This window comes from Melospiza georgiana, chromosome 15 (assembly GCF_028018845.1).
Source record: "Melospiza georgiana isolate bMelGeo1 chromosome 15, bMelGeo1.pri, whole genome shotgun sequence".
Classification (NCBI taxonomy): domain Eukaryota; kingdom Metazoa; phylum Chordata; class Aves; order Passeriformes; family Passerellidae; genus Melospiza; species Melospiza georgiana.
In genome coordinates this window covers 10,647,533-10,662,431 of record NC_080444.1, presented here as the reverse complement: position 1 = coordinate 10,662,431, position 14,899 = coordinate 10,647,533, and the positions used below count along the sequence as shown (strand labels likewise).

Sequence of the window (14,899 nt, the reverse complement as noted above, 5' to 3'; positions counted from 1 at the left end):
TGCAGGTCACCGGCCAGCTGCAATTTCATCGGCCAAAGGTGAAAATAAAGCTATAAAGGAGTAAGTTTCTCCGCCTCGCTCATGGCTCCCAGGGGGCAGGGATGTTCTGATGAGCATCCGCGCACCACCGGCAGCATAGCCCCTTTTAGGAGGGATCTGGAGGGCTCGGCTGGATGGGGAGAGGAGGAGGGCTGCTGAAAACGCCGCCCTCCGCCGGGGGAGCGTGCGGGGCGCGGCGGAGCGGGCCGGGCCGGGCCGGCGGGGTGCGCAGTGCGCGCCGCAGTGCGCGGAGCGGGGCGCGGGGGCCGCGCCGCAGGGATGCTCGCCCCGCTCCTGGGCTCGGCGGGCTCCGGCTGGCTGCTGCTGGGTGAGTGCTGCCCCGGCCCGCCTCGGCTGCGGGGTTTGTCCTTCTCCCCGCCCCTCTCCCTGCTTCCCGGCTCCTTTCTTTCCCCGCAGCGGGTGGGACCCGCTGCCCGCCTCGGCACGGTGGGACCGGCCTGAACCCTCCGAAGCGGCCTCTGGGCCCGCGGTCCGGCTCCCCATGTCCGTCCGTGCTCCGGGATGAAGGGTATTGAAGCTGATTGAAGGGAGGAGGCAGGCGGGAGCGGCGCTAGGCGTAGGGATGGCACGATGCTCGGCGTGATGCGTGCGGCGGAGCCGGCACCATGAGCCGCTGTGGCACTGGTGCAGAGAGCTCGGCGGGAGGCATTACATAATATCTCTCAAACTGTCCTGCTGGTTCGTTCCACCAGCCCATCTCTGGTGCATCTGTTGGGGCACTTTGTCTGTAGCGGTATGTGAAATAGGGCGGCGCGCTTGGAGGGGTGTGCGCGCGTTAAGAGCGGATGGGCAGAGGGTGATGCTGGATCCCATTGTTTTGTGGGCAGGCAGTGACGATTCCAAGAGGGTCTGCGTTAGGAAATTCTTGCGAGTCTGAAACAGGAGGATTTCTGTAAGGTATTTAAAGGTTCATCTTGAATTGATCTGCTGTGCTGATTTGAAATTGACTCCTTTGAATTTGTTTAAAAGAAAGGTAATGTTCAATGTCTGTGCTATTTCCCCCTTTATGTATCAAGGAGCTTCCCTCTAGACAGGCAGGCTTCCAAGAAGTACAAAGGAAAATAAAGGGGGAAATTATTTTAAAAGGCAACACCTTGGCATCGTTAGGTAGGTGATCTGAGGGGAGGGTTGATAATGGAAAATATTGTAATTATTTATGTTCATGCCTACTTGCTATTTTTGATTATGAAAAAGGATGTTTCATACTGAAGAAAAGGGAACCTAAAATTGCTAGCCTGAATTTTGCCTCTGAAAATATCTTGTTAGCTCTCATTAAAGGCAGTGGCCTTACAGCTGCTTATATCAGCAGCTTAAATCAGCTGCTTCAGAACTGTAGCAACACTCATGCAGTGAAATATGGCCCAGAGGGAATTACATGGGTGAAACAGAAAGGAGGCCTTGGCTGGGAAGCTGTGGGCAAGTGTTTGTTACTGTGTTTTGGGGCCCAAGGCCCCAGGGACTGCTCTGAGCCACATTGCTGTTGCACCAGGCTTGTTTATGACAGCAGCAGGAGAACAGGACCCACTGGGAACAGGTCTCCTGTGTAAGCTCCTACCCTCAGTCCTCCTCATGGGCCCTGAGGTATTGATTTCTGTGCTTCTCATCTCAGTGTTTCTTCTGTGTCCCAGCTCCTCTCTCTTGTGCATCTGGCTATCCCAAAGTGTGTGTGTCTTGGGGCCTCACTTAATGCTGTGCTCTCTTTATTTGAGTGTGGACATGACTTTAGCCCAACATTTCTGTCTGCAGAAGAGAGGTGTGCTGTTATAGCCTTTTGCAGTGGCATTGAGATATCTCTGAGGGATGGATCCCACCAGAGAGCCAATGGCTCTGCCTGACCTGGCAGTGTGGCACCTGCTCAGCACTGGAGCAGCAGCTGGTGCTCTCATGTCTGGTTCTGGCTTTCTGATGGCCCCATCCCAGTCATCTTGCAAAGGAGTGGCTGTGCTGATTTACTGAACAAGGGGCTCCTTGGCCATCACAGCCCAGTGAAGCATTGTTCTTTAATTCAGATAATTTCTGGTGCCATTAGGAAAGCCTTAACAAGTTGAGAACAGGTCTATAATGTTCATCTCAATGAAATAATGGTAGAAGTCAGTGAAAGACAAAGTCAATTATTTCCTACTGTGCAGTCTTGGATGGTGTGATGGATGCAGAGTGGTATGGCAAACAATACACAAACCTAATGGCAAATTCCCCTAGGGACTTGAACATTGCTGGTTTGGTTGAAATTGTCCAAGAATTCACCTTACCCCTTGAACCTCTGGGATTTCCTACTATTACTCCTCTGCTCTTCTCTTTCATGTGGCTGCAGCCATGAGTCTCTTGCCTGCCCTATCAGCCCTGCCTTTCAGAAAGGAAGTCTTTGTTCTCTTGCCTCCTGGCAGCAGCTGGAGGCCAGGCAGGCACCTGCACTCATGAGTGGAGGCACGAGAAGGGAAATCTGCCATCACAGTGCCCCTTTCCACCAGCACCAGTGCATCTCCAAACATTTCTCAGTGCGTGTTTGCAAAGGGCTGGGAGGTTCATCTGAGGTTACAGTGGACTTGTACAATCCCACTCCTGATCCTGGCTCTCGTGCTGTGACACAGGAGTCCTTGGTGATGCTTTGTGTACAGAGGAGGTGCCCAAGGCTGCTCAGCCCAGCCTGTGGAGTGCCAGGTTCTGCACCAGAGGCAAAGCTCATGGTGTGGGCTGAGGTATATTTAGTTGCTTTTATTCTCCATCCCTCTATTTCTGCTCCATTTGAACATTTGCTAGATACTATCAAAAGGAAAGATTAGATACATTTGGACTTCTCTGCTCCCTCACAGGACAAGATAGAACATAGCAATTTTTCTCTGCTGCTCCTGACCAATCTGGACATTTATTTGATTCTTGTCTTCACAATAGAACTGTGGATATTACAATTACATTCAAGTAATAAAAATAGGAGAGAAGCTTTGAAAAGAGATGGTAAATGGAATTAACTGGATACTCTCAGAAATAGGAAAGCTGACTTGGGAGTGAGCCAGAAACAAAGAAGTACAACATTACATCAATAAGGCTATAATTGCCCTTTTGATGTCACCAAACACTGCAGAGCACCAGAGGGCTTAAATGTTTCATTGTGAGTACATTTCTGAGAGCACTTTGAGAGAAATACCTTGTTCTTCCTTCATCATTGCACAGTTGCAATCAGCACCTGGATATCTTGAAGGTAACTGGAGGCAAGGCTGGGTGAGATGGAAAGGGATGGTGGGTAACGTGATGCAGGCAGTTATCCTTTGGTGGGTTCACAGGCATCCAGGGCAGCTCTTTTCCCATGCTTTGCTCTTAACTTTGCTACATTATTTCTTCATATAGACCCAAATAAAGAAACTTACTCACCCTCTTTCTGATCAGAAATCAACATGAAAAAAAAATCTGTTAATTTGTTCTTTTATTTTTAAGTGCTCTGCATACGTTCTTTGGGGATGGGCCAATACAAGTAATGAGGTTTTTTCCTTCACTGCTATTTCTGTCTCTTGTGCTACTGTGTGAAGCCAAAGCCCTGCAGGTCCTTGGCACTGGGGACCCATCTGTCCCTGCTGTTGTCCCTGCAGGGCTCTGGGTGCCAGGAGCAGGGACAGCTCAGAGGAGGGACAGTGCAGACAGTGCAGACCTCTGCTCCTGCAGCTCACCAGTCCTGTCCCCTCTGGAGAAGGCACTGGTGGTCTGAACTGCTCCATCCTCTCACCTCTTCTCCCACTGTGCAGGAGGGTTTATGAGCTTGGGAACCCAGATACCCTCTTACCCTGTGAAACCACTCAAACAGAGTGGAGAAAGGTGTATTAGAGAGCATGTGGCCATAAATATATAAATATGCTTGAAATATACATGTAAAATCCTTGAATCCCCAGCAGGGATCCTCACACTCCTTTCCACACTCTCCTGCATTTTGCTGTGAGCCATGATTGGCTCTCCAGGAGCTTTTATTCCCAGATATGCTGATTCAGAGTCTTTGCAAAACCTTTTTGGAGACTTCCAGGAACTGAGTGATTATTCTGTAAGCATGATACAGGGAAATGTTCTGCTGGGCTTGGATTTATTGTGGTGTGCCACCAGGACTTACCAATGACAAGTAATTTGCTGTGTCAAAGCCTCCTTGCACCATAAACATTGTCACAGAGCCTCCAAGGTGAACAGGGGAAGGTGGGTGAGGAAGCAGACCAGGGGCTTTGCCTCATTTTCCTTCTTCCTACACTCTGTACATAGGCAAAATTATAAATATTTTACCATCCTACCAGAGACTGCACTATGGAAAACATGGTAGCTGGTGATGAGAAAGTGAGACACTGGGATGAGTGGGGATTTTAGTCAGGAAAGAGTGCCAAAGCCACAGGGGTAGTTCAGCACCTGCGAGCTGGTGGTCCCCAGCTCCTTGCTGCAGCCACACTTCAGCATCCTTTACTCACTGCTGGGGCTTTTGCAAGCAGTGATGCAGCTGCTTCAGCTACAGTGTGTAGCAGATACTTCAGAAAAGCATGGCTGAAAATGCAGCCCCTTCTTGTCCTGGGCTGAATCCACAGCAAGGTTTTGGCAAGACCCCATGGTGATTCCCCCACAACCTCCGGATTAGTCAGCCACACGGGATTTTTCTGTCTTCTGTGTTGTGTGGGATATTCCAATCCCATAAACATGGAAAGAAGCTAAATCCAACCAACCTGTCCAAGTCATTATCTTCCACACCACAGGAAGAAAATGCCACTTGTCAAAAAAAAGTGTGTCATTCAATGGAAATCATGGTTTCTCTAGGAAAGCCCCAGCTCAGGGAAGAAAAGTCTTTTTATTCAGATCTGTGTGCCATGGTTTTGCAAGAGCTCAGCTCACATTTCCATTTGCTCAACAAAGTGGCTTTGGTTGTGTAGATAAAATCTCAGAGACACCGCATGTGAACTGCAGTGAGGAGTTTCCACTAAGCACTGTGCAGTCATGCTGCAAAATCCGCACTGGATGAGTTGACCTCTTTGAGAGTAACAGCTCCAAAGGCATCTGGGGGTTTTTAGGTGACTTTTCCCTCTGTGGCCAAGTGTGTCACTTGGCCCAGGAGCAGAAATTCCAGATGCTGGGTTATTTGGAAAAACCACCTCAGCAGAGGGTCTTTTGCCCACTGTTGCCTGTGGCAGAGGTGAAGGGTTACCTGTGTAAATCCATCTTTTAGTGGCCAGATTCTAAGAGACCCCTCACTGCTTTCACTGGTGAGGGGTTTGATGATGGCAAGGAGGGGAGCATCAGTCCTGCACCTGGGAACAGACGCTTGGATGCTTCACCTGGCCACCTGAGTTTGTGTTTTGACCACAGAGGAATGACAGTCACACCAAAGCTGTCAGCCAGATCAGTCACTGCAATGGGACTTTTTGTTCTGCCAGAGGAGGTTTGAATTAGATATTAGGAAAAATTTCTTAATGGAAGGTGTGGTCAGACATCGCAACAGGTTGCCCAGGGAAGTACTGGAGTTGTCATCCCTGAAAGTGTTCAAAAAATATGTAGATGTGGTGCTAGGGGATTTAATTTAGTGGTGGGTTTAGCAGCACTGGATTAGCCATTGGACTCAGTGATCTTTGAGGGCTTTTCCAACCATAATGATGCTGTAACTATTAAGGTACAACTTTGGGTCAAGAAGCAGAAGTGCTGAGGTGGCAGGGACTTGGTACTTGGTGTCATGTAAGCTGATCCTTCCACATAAGTGTGACTCTCCCTGCTGTGAACATATTTTCATTTGAGAAAGTTCTAGAAACTACTTGAAAATCTTCCAAGTTTCCTGTCATATTTGCATACGACTAATCCAGATCCTGCTTATTTGGACACCAACATGATGTTGAGACTTGCTAACAATAGCCTTGCTATTTGTTTTTCTCTGGGACACTTGCCTACGTGACAGATCTCTGCCCTGTCCTGTCTGCTCCTGGGGCTGTGCCCCCTCTTCAGCCTGGCATCTTTTGCCTTTGGAAAGGATGAGTTTTCCCTGCTGAGAGCACAGGCAGTGCATGGATGGGTGCAGAAGGCACCACGGCTCACTTTGGGCTGTTGCTTGACCTGCTGTTGGGTGGAAAATTGCCTCTCCTTGTCAAGCCACTGTGCTTGTTCATGGCTGAGAATCACAGGGGCTGGCTGAAATGACCTTTCCTTCTCCCACCCCTTAGGAAATTGGGGCTGAGCTGTCCCCTTGCACAAGGCAGAGCAGCCCCTGGGCTGTGCCCACCCCTGTGGGCCAGTGATGGTGCCCAGGGAGGGACAGGGCTCAGGAACAGCCTCCTCAGGGAAGGCCTGCACATGGTAAGGGTCAGAGCCCTGCTCCTCTTTGCCTCCAGAGCAACAAGCAACTCCTTTCCAAGGGCTATGAAATGCCTAAAAGCAGCTTCAGGAGCCACACTGACATCACTGTGACCGCTGGGTGTCCCACTCGCTGCTAGATGGCCCCAGCCAAAAGCTACAGCAGGCAAAGCACTGAGACATTTGCTAAGTTGGCATTCTTTTTATTTTTTCCCCCATCTCCAAGGGCAAGTATGAGCTGTTCGGCACAGGAACCAGCACGCAGATTGCTAAACTGATTTAACTTTTTTTTTTACTCTGAAAAATTATCTAGGAAACAGTCAATCATTCTGCTGTTGATTGAAATTAGTTGGAGGTGATCTAAGCAGTCAAATTACAGAAGGCAGGAATGATGCAGACTTAATATCTTTTCTGCAGAAAACAGTACTTAGTAATAAGAAGTGGAGAGGATATTATTTAGTTTGTAGTAAGATTCTTTGCAATGATGGACAAAAAAAGACAAATATACTAGAACCTCTTTTGAGATGTTAAATATACTTTATTTAGTATCTCCAATTATAAATTGGAGATTGGGATTTTTTCCTTTTTTTTTCTTTCTCTCAGAGAATTTTGTCCCATTCAATGCCCAAGAGATGATAACAACTGGTACTTAAGACAACAAAATATACGGATGGGGGGAGGAGGAGGGAATTTATTCTGGCCAGGATGTTGATCTGGCCAGGATGTACCACAGAAATAATCACATCGCCCAGGTGTGCAGAGAGAATCATTCCATGACACGTGTTTTGCAGGATTTCTCTCCAAACTTTATACAGTCAAAACCCATAGAGATGCACTGCTTCAAAGTACATTGGTCTAGAGTTGAGCAACCCCTAATGTTCAGTTTTCCATTGGATCCAAATTTCTTTGCTTCTGATATAGATTAAATCTCGATTCTTCGATTTTCTTATCAGTCCTTTCCGGAGCAGAGGGTGGTAGATGTTCCTGTCAGAGTGGTAGATATTCCTGTGAGAGTTGATGTTCGTAGGTGGCCACTGATGTTCTGTTGATGGTCTTTTATCTTTCTTTGGGCTGCTCTCAGTCTGTTGGTATGTCAAATCCATCTCCTTAGAGTGATATTACATCTCCTAAAAATCCCAAAGAAAATTCCTTTCTCCAAGGCAAAGTCAAGTCAAATGTAATTAGAGCGATAAAATAAAAATTTAAAAGTTATGTTGTTTCCAACAGTTCAGTCTTTTAATGCTTTTCCTACCATGGCTGAGCTTTTGCTTGTAAGAGCACTGTTAGACCTTATCAACCCCTGACCTCACTGGAAAAAAGCCCTCACCATCTACTGGGGTGCGCCAGGGGAAAACCCAGGGCCCTGAGCCCCTCTGAGGGAGCCTCTCCTGGCTGCTTGTGGGAGCCCAGCTGCTGCTGCACAGCCCTGGCCATTTTTTTGCTATTATTTTGGGGTTTTTGCCACACTTTAGCCATACACCCAGTGCCTGCCAGGACCCCCTGCTGTTCTGCCTCTGCCACTGTTCAGGGTTTAATGCTGCACTTTGTTTGCCAGTGGGTGTGCTGGGCTCTGTTGTTCCAGCGCCGCTCTGGGGTTCCGCTGTTGTGGTGCTGTGAGGGCCCCCAGGACAAGGGGAGAGATGAGAATTTGACTCCAAGTTCTCAGAAGGCTGATTTATTATTTTATGATGTGATATGATATGATGCTATACTAAAACTATACTAAATAATAGAAGAAAGAATACATCCGAAGGCTAGACAAGAATGAGTAATAAAAACCCGTGACTGGCCAGAGAGTCCGACACAGCTGGACTGGGATTGGTCCTTAAGTAAAAACAATTCACATGCTGGGATAAACAATTCTCCAAATCACATTCTAAAGCAGCAAAACAGGGAGAAGCTGAAGCTTCCCAAGAGAGGAAATCCTGGTGAAGGGATTTTTCATAAAATATCATGGTGACATTTCGCCATCGGGAGGGCACCGGGCCTGGCTGCCCCTGGGGAGTTGCCAGGGATGCCCCTTTTCCCTGTCTCCGCTGTCACCCCTGTGCAGAGCGGGGCCGAGCCCGCGCCACAGCGCCCCCTGCGGGCCTGGGGGAATCACTGCAGTGCCCAGCCCGGCCGGGAGCCAGCAGCGCCCCTGCCGGCCGTGCCCGGAACTGCAGCACAGGGGACAGCCCTGGGCCCAGGGGAGGCCGCGCTCGGCTCCGCTCTTGGCTGGGGCAGCTGCTGCTGCTGCCCTTGGTTTGCCTTCTTACACACACACACCAGCAAAGAACTGTTATTGCTTCCCCATACCTGTGCCTGAAAGCCCCTTTACTTCAAGGTTATAATAATTTGGAGGGATTTCCAAGAAATGTTCCTGCCTTTCTTGGCAGATGCCTGTCTTTCAAACCAAGATACCAATACAGCTCAGTTTTAGGTAAAATCCTTCTCCACATCTCCAGGCAATCTCATTCAGAATTATCTTTTCTTCAGCCAAATGTTCAAATAGCTCCTTGGAGCTGAGAGCAGCTTGTGGCTAGCCTGTGAGCACCAGCTTGTAAAAGGTCACCCAAGTTGTGCCAGCATCCTGACGTTCCCTGAACCTTTGTTCACTGTGGGTCTCCCTAGCACACCCACTTGTGTTGCTGCAGGGCAGGGACACCTGCCACTAACCCAGGCTACTCCAAGCCCCGTCCCACCTGGCCTTGAACACTGCCAGGGATGGGGCAGCCCCTGCTTCTCCGGGCAACCTGTGCCAGAGCCTCTCTACCCTCACAGGGAACCAGGGCTTTGAGATGCTGGAGGAGCCAATCCCAATGACCTCCTCCCTCTGTCTCCTTGGAATACCCGAGTCCTGCTTTTTTTTCTGCCTGAAAAGGGTCTTTTTGTGCCGCCACCTCCTCCAGCCCGAATCTCCCGCAGCTGAGAGGCTGCTGAGGGTGGTGTGATGCTCTGACCTGCCAACAACAATTCAGGGCTGTGTTTCCTTTCGGGAAAGGCATTTGCATATCCTCTATTCACTTTATTTGGTTAAATATATTTGAAAAGGCAAAAGCTCTGTGTCATTGAGACCGCAGAATAAGCTGTCTGGGGGCCTCCTCCATCTTAATCCTTTAGAACCACATTCCAGCATCTTGGAAGCTTAAAATATTCAGGAAAAGAGATTTTAAGGCTGTTTTTGCAGCGGGTATGGGGAAGGAGGCTGGAGACAGGGAAAGACCTGACAAAAGTCAGCAAAAATATTCCATATACATTTGAACTGAAAATTCACTTCTGTGAATACAGCCACACACTGACTTGCAGAGAATTTGCAAAATTTAGCATGGACAGAAATGTCTTCAGGGTGACTTGAAAGTACTTGTGAAAACAGGAGAGCAAAAGCAAGTTACAGTAGTGTCAGGGACAGAAAGGTGCAGGGTGCTTGAGGATGTGGCATCAGCAAAGGGAACTTTTCTAGAAACAAAAATAGAAATAACCTAATTGCTGCTTTGGTTAACGAAATGAATAAGAAACTCTGAAGCGACAACAAAGATCCTGAAACATAAACTGTGTGTTTAAAAATCATTCAAACAATGTAACTGCTTGTTATTAGTGTCAGGGGAAAAAAATACTTCAGTGAAGTATTTAATTTGGACTATTTAAGGACATCTCAAATCACAGCCCAACCACAGATTTCTCAAAAACCCTCCATGAGATGATGCCAAATCCCCCCTTTTCTCTCATTTTCCCACACAGTGCCAGGCCCTTGCTGGCAGGGGAACAGAAGCTGGGTGTGGCATGTGTCTGGGGTCTCTGGCTGGTGGATGCCACCCCTGACATGCCAGGGTGCAGGAGAGACCCCTTTGGACTGGGCCAGGACACGGCCCCTGCACCTCACTGTGTGCTGCACCTACCACGCTCAGCTGCAGTGTGGAGACTGAGCTTCTGGGTGCCTGTAAAGTGTTCTGAGGATGACAGCTGGGAAGAGATGCATAAGCAATAAATTCATCATCCTGGGTTTATTTTTGTTACCTTGCCATCAGTTGGCATCCCTGTGGTGTAAGGAAATTGAGGGCTAGAGGGAGAGGAGGCAGAAACACTTGCCCAGTAACATAATATTAATGTTCCTAATTATTCAATTAATCCTCTGTTTGTGCTGTATGCTTCCTTCCTGCTGCTCTTTGGAAATGGTCAAAAATATAGGCTGTATAAACATAAAATCATAATATCTGACCAGAAGATATAGAAAAGGAGACCACTAAAAAGACACACAAAGCAGTAAAGTTCCCCTTTCTTAACATTATTTGAATTAGTGGAGTTTTTTTATTTCTACTTGAGGCACAATTTTCCATGGATGGGCCTTCAGGAATGTAGAGATTCTGTTGGCAGATTTCTGTTCTGTAACTGAAGCTATCACTCTGGTTTATGGGAATGCCCTGGAAACCATAGCAGCAACTGGGGTTTTTTGAGTTATGCTTACAATTTTGAAGTGAAACTCTTCCTCAGAGCAATGGGAGCTCCCAGGCTATCTCAGCTCTGGGTGGTTTCCTGGTGGTACAGCCTCATTTAGCTGCTCTGATGACTCTGTGTAAAGTCATAGAATAGTTTGTGTTGGAAAGGGCCTTTAAAATTCATCTAGTTTAACCTCCCTACAATGAGTGGACATCTTCAACTAGAACAGGTTTTACCAAGCCCTGTCCAACCCCACCTTGAATATTTTCAGGGCTGAGGCATCCATAGCTGCTCTGGACAACCTGTGCCAGTGTGTCACCACCTTCTTTATAAAAAAATCATCCCTTATATCTAGTCTGAATGGGCCATCTTTTAGTTTAAAACCATTACACCATGTTTTATCCTGTATTCTCCTGGCTAAAAGCAGCAATGTTTAAAATTCAATCTTAATCTGCGTTTCTCATTATTTTTGATAAAGTATAAAAGGACAGAGAGATTACATAGATTACTCTCTTTTATAGGACTCTTTAACTTTGTCTTTGGCTGGGATCATTAAATGCACTGTATTTACTGATGCATCTTTTTTTGCGTCCCATCCTGGATGGGTCAGGTCTCAGCCAAATCCCAGAGTTCTTTGAAGTCTTTCCACTGATTTTACTGGTAGGTGGGTCTTATTGGGCTTTAGACTGAGCACAAAAGGTGAAGTCTAATTTCCTTTGTGCTAGTATAAACATCCTTGCTACTCAATGCTTTCTCTTTCTCCTGTGAGTCCAAAATATTAGGTTGTCTTGCCATAAAGCCCTGTCCCCATCACTCTGCCCTGCAAATTACCTGGCAGAAAATTCTGGGGCAGAGTGAAAGCTTTTATTCAGTTTATTACTTAGAGTATGCTTGCATCATTTTTCCCTTAAGGTAGGCAGCCCACATCCAGCTTCCTCTCTTTGTTCTCCCTCAGATATCCCCAATGGTTGTTTCAGAGAGTGAGTCCATGTGCGTATGTACTGCAATGAAAGCAAAGCAAGAGAAAGGGAATTGCTGCTCAGGGTACTTACAGAGCGGGTAAAAGGGTCAGACTCTACCATGAAACGTGTTTTACTCAATCTCACCACTTATACCAAGGGTATATTGCCCATGGTGAGCTTCATCTTGGTAGGCAAGACCAGCCCTTACCAGAAGGAGCTTGAAAGAAGAGTTCCATAGCACAGTATGTTGGTTTTAATCCAATACTCATTTGAAATCAGGATTCCCACCTCCCCTTTAGGGCATTTCAGCATGAACACAGATATGCTGAGACTGTGGGCTACTGGCACTGAAGCACCCAGCCAGCCCAGAACTGTTCACACACCTGAAATATTTTCCTGGCTACAAAGATTCTGTCAAGCTGTGGCTCATAAAGAACAAAGGGGCAGGAATCTGAGCTGGTGAATATTGCTGAGGTCCCATTAAGCCAGCACTGTGATGCTGATTTGCACCTGCAGACCATTCAGTCTAATACTCCCTGCCCCACTCTGGCACTTTGATGAATTAAGCCTGATTGCAGAACATCCTCCATGTGACCCGAAGGAGCAATATTTTACAATCTTGCCTGAAATCTCATTAAATAGTCTCTTCATTCATGGATATTAAGTGTTCTTTGAGAATTCTCCATTACAAACTCCAATATCACAAGTAAAATTTAGGACAGGTCAGACAGAAACTTTATTAACTATGGTAATAGTAAGTGCTCACATAGCTTCTCACCCTCTGCTCCCCCCTTTTCTGCCAAGCAGTTCTGGAGAGCCAGCCAGGAAAAAAAGGAGTAGAGGAAAACAATAATTTCAGTGTTAGTAATGCCAGGTATTCAGCTTCTAGAAGGGAGGACCCCTCAAATGCCTTCCTAAAAGCCAGAGTCCTAAGCAGGAATTGAACAGTAAAAAATAGCAGTAAATAACATGATGATATGGAGCAAGGGGGCCCAGGGGTGGCACACCCATGTTATCTTTGCTCAGGAGAGGGGAGTTGGAAGCTATCAGACACTGTTGGTCTGTTGGTTTCCAGTTGAAAGGAATGCTCTTGTAGTTGAGAATATTTCAGCCAGATCTCTCAAATGTAAATGTCAGTAATTTACCATGACAAATGAATTTCGAAGTTCTGGTCCTGGTATTTTGAGTGTAAATTAACAAAACCTGGTTGGGGCTGGAATACCAGGGGTGTTGGGCTTTTTCTGTGATTATATATAACAGTATGAGGATGATGTCACTGGCAATAGTTACTCTTACTATTTTATTGATTCAGGGGATTTGTATTTATTCTACTCGATCATCACAGAATGTTTTGGGTTGGAAGGGTCCTTTAAGGTCACCCAGTTCCAATCCCTCTGCCATGGGCAGGGACACCTTCCACTAGACCAGGTTGCTCCAAGCCCTGTCCAATCTGGCCTTGGACATCCAGGGGTGGGGCATCCCCAGCTTCCCAGGACAGCCTGCTCCAGTGTCTCACCGCCCTCACAGGGAAGAATTTCTTCCCAATATCCCATCTAATCTAACCCTGCTCTCTGTCAGTGGGAAGCCATTCCCTTTGTCCTGCCACCATCTGCCCATTTAAATATCTGCCGATATCCGACCTATGAAGTTTCTATTTCAGCAGACCTGAACTGGTGGTACAGATTTTTTTTTTGTCAGAAACTTTCTTGTATGGTGACTTTTCCTGAAGAAAAAGAAAAAAAAAATCCGTTTCTAATTTTAAACTGCGCAGTTGCAGAAAGGTTTTACAGTTTTACACCCAGAAGCGTTTCTTCGAGCCTGTAAATCCTCCAGTATGACAGAGATGTGCGAAACTGCTGCAATATTCAGGAGCGGAGAGGGTGGGTTCTCCTCTGGGAGGCGGCTCCCACCGCCGGGCGCGGAAGCTCAAGGGTTACAGCGGGCATCGCTGCCGCTGCTGCTGCGCTAATTCAGCCTAAGCCGATATTAGCCAAGCTTAACTTCTTTCAGCCGTTTGCGGATGGGAGGGGGAGGGACGGCCTGGAGTCAGCAGTTCTGTGCGGGGCTCGGCAGGGCAGAGCCCCGGCCATGAGCTGAGCGGGCAGCGGCGGCACCGGCGGATGGTGAGTCCCGGCGGGTTCATTGTTATTATCACAGTGCTTCCGAGGAGCCGGGGGATCCCGGGGGGATCCGGGAGCTGCGTCCGGGCAGGGCTCGGCTGGGTCTGGGAGGGCCCGGGGGGCTCCACACGGGACCCGCATCCCCGCGGGCTCCAGCGGAGCCGGGCTCCGGGATGCCGAGCAAATCCAAGCCTAAGCAGAGCGGGGGCAGAGCTGCGGTGCAGAGGGAGCCGGGGCTGTGGGTGGGTGGGCTCGTTCTTGGGGGGATGCGGGACAGCTCCTGGGGGACACTGGCACGTGGCTTTGGCATTTTCCCGCGGTTCGCGTGTTTCCAGCAGCCTGAGCGGGAAAAGCTCCTGCCCGGCTCCGGCCGGAGCTCCCGGCGCTGGAGGCAGCGGCCCCGCAGGTCCCGCGTGGGCTGCGGGGGGACAGCCCTGGGGCTGGAGACATCCCCGGCAGCCCCGGGGTCAGCGGGCAGGACAGCTCTACCTGCGTGGGGGCAAATTCAGGACAGCTCTACCTGCGTGGGGGCAAATTCACTGGGATGCAGAGACGGAGCCCGGCACTGCGGCTTCCCTGGAGCACTCTGCCCCTCTTAGTTCATTGCCCCAAACTCTTGACCCTACAGATCGGGGCTTGTTTCGCACAGCGGGAGCTCTGTGGAGCGTGGGACATCTGTTTAGTTGTGGTTGACCTCAAATCCTATGTTGAGTTTTGGGCCCCTCACTCCAAGGAAGACACAGAGGTGTTGGAGTGTGTTTAGAGGGGGACAGTGGAGCTGAGGAAGGGTGTGGAGCACAAGCTGGATAAGGAGCAGCTGGGGGAGCTCAGCCTGGAGAAAAGGAGGTTCAGAAGGGACCTTATCACTCTACAAAGGAGGCTGAAGCTGGTGGGGAGGTTTGTCTCCTCCCAAGCAGCAAATGGAGGAACAAGATTAAGTGACCTCAAGGTGTGCCTGGGGAAGTTTAGGTTGGATATTAAGAACAATTTCTTCACCAGAAGAATTTTTCAGCTCTGGAAGAGGCTGCCCAGGAGAATGGTGGAGTCACC

The 14,899-nt window shown here is 48.5% G+C and overlaps 1 protein-coding gene across 4 annotated transcripts in view; it reads left to right on the top strand.

The window, feature by feature from the left end:
- Positions 1–276: 276 nt before the first annotated feature.
- ACSL6 (acyl-CoA synthetase long chain family member 6) overlaps positions 277–14,899 on the top strand; it is a 57,523-nt gene continuing 42,900 nt past the window's right edge. For 2 of the 4 annotated variants that reach the window (XM_058035122.1, XM_058035121.1), the window contains exon 1: positions 277–367. In XM_058035122.1, coding sequence (XP_057891105.1) covers positions 319–367 — 49 coding nt within the window. In that variant the 5' untranslated portion in view covers positions 277–318. Of the gene's footprint in view, positions 368–887; positions 958–13,712; positions 13,853–14,899 lie in introns of those variants that run through there. The other 2 variants (XM_058035124.1, XM_058035123.1) reach the window with 2 other exon arrangements.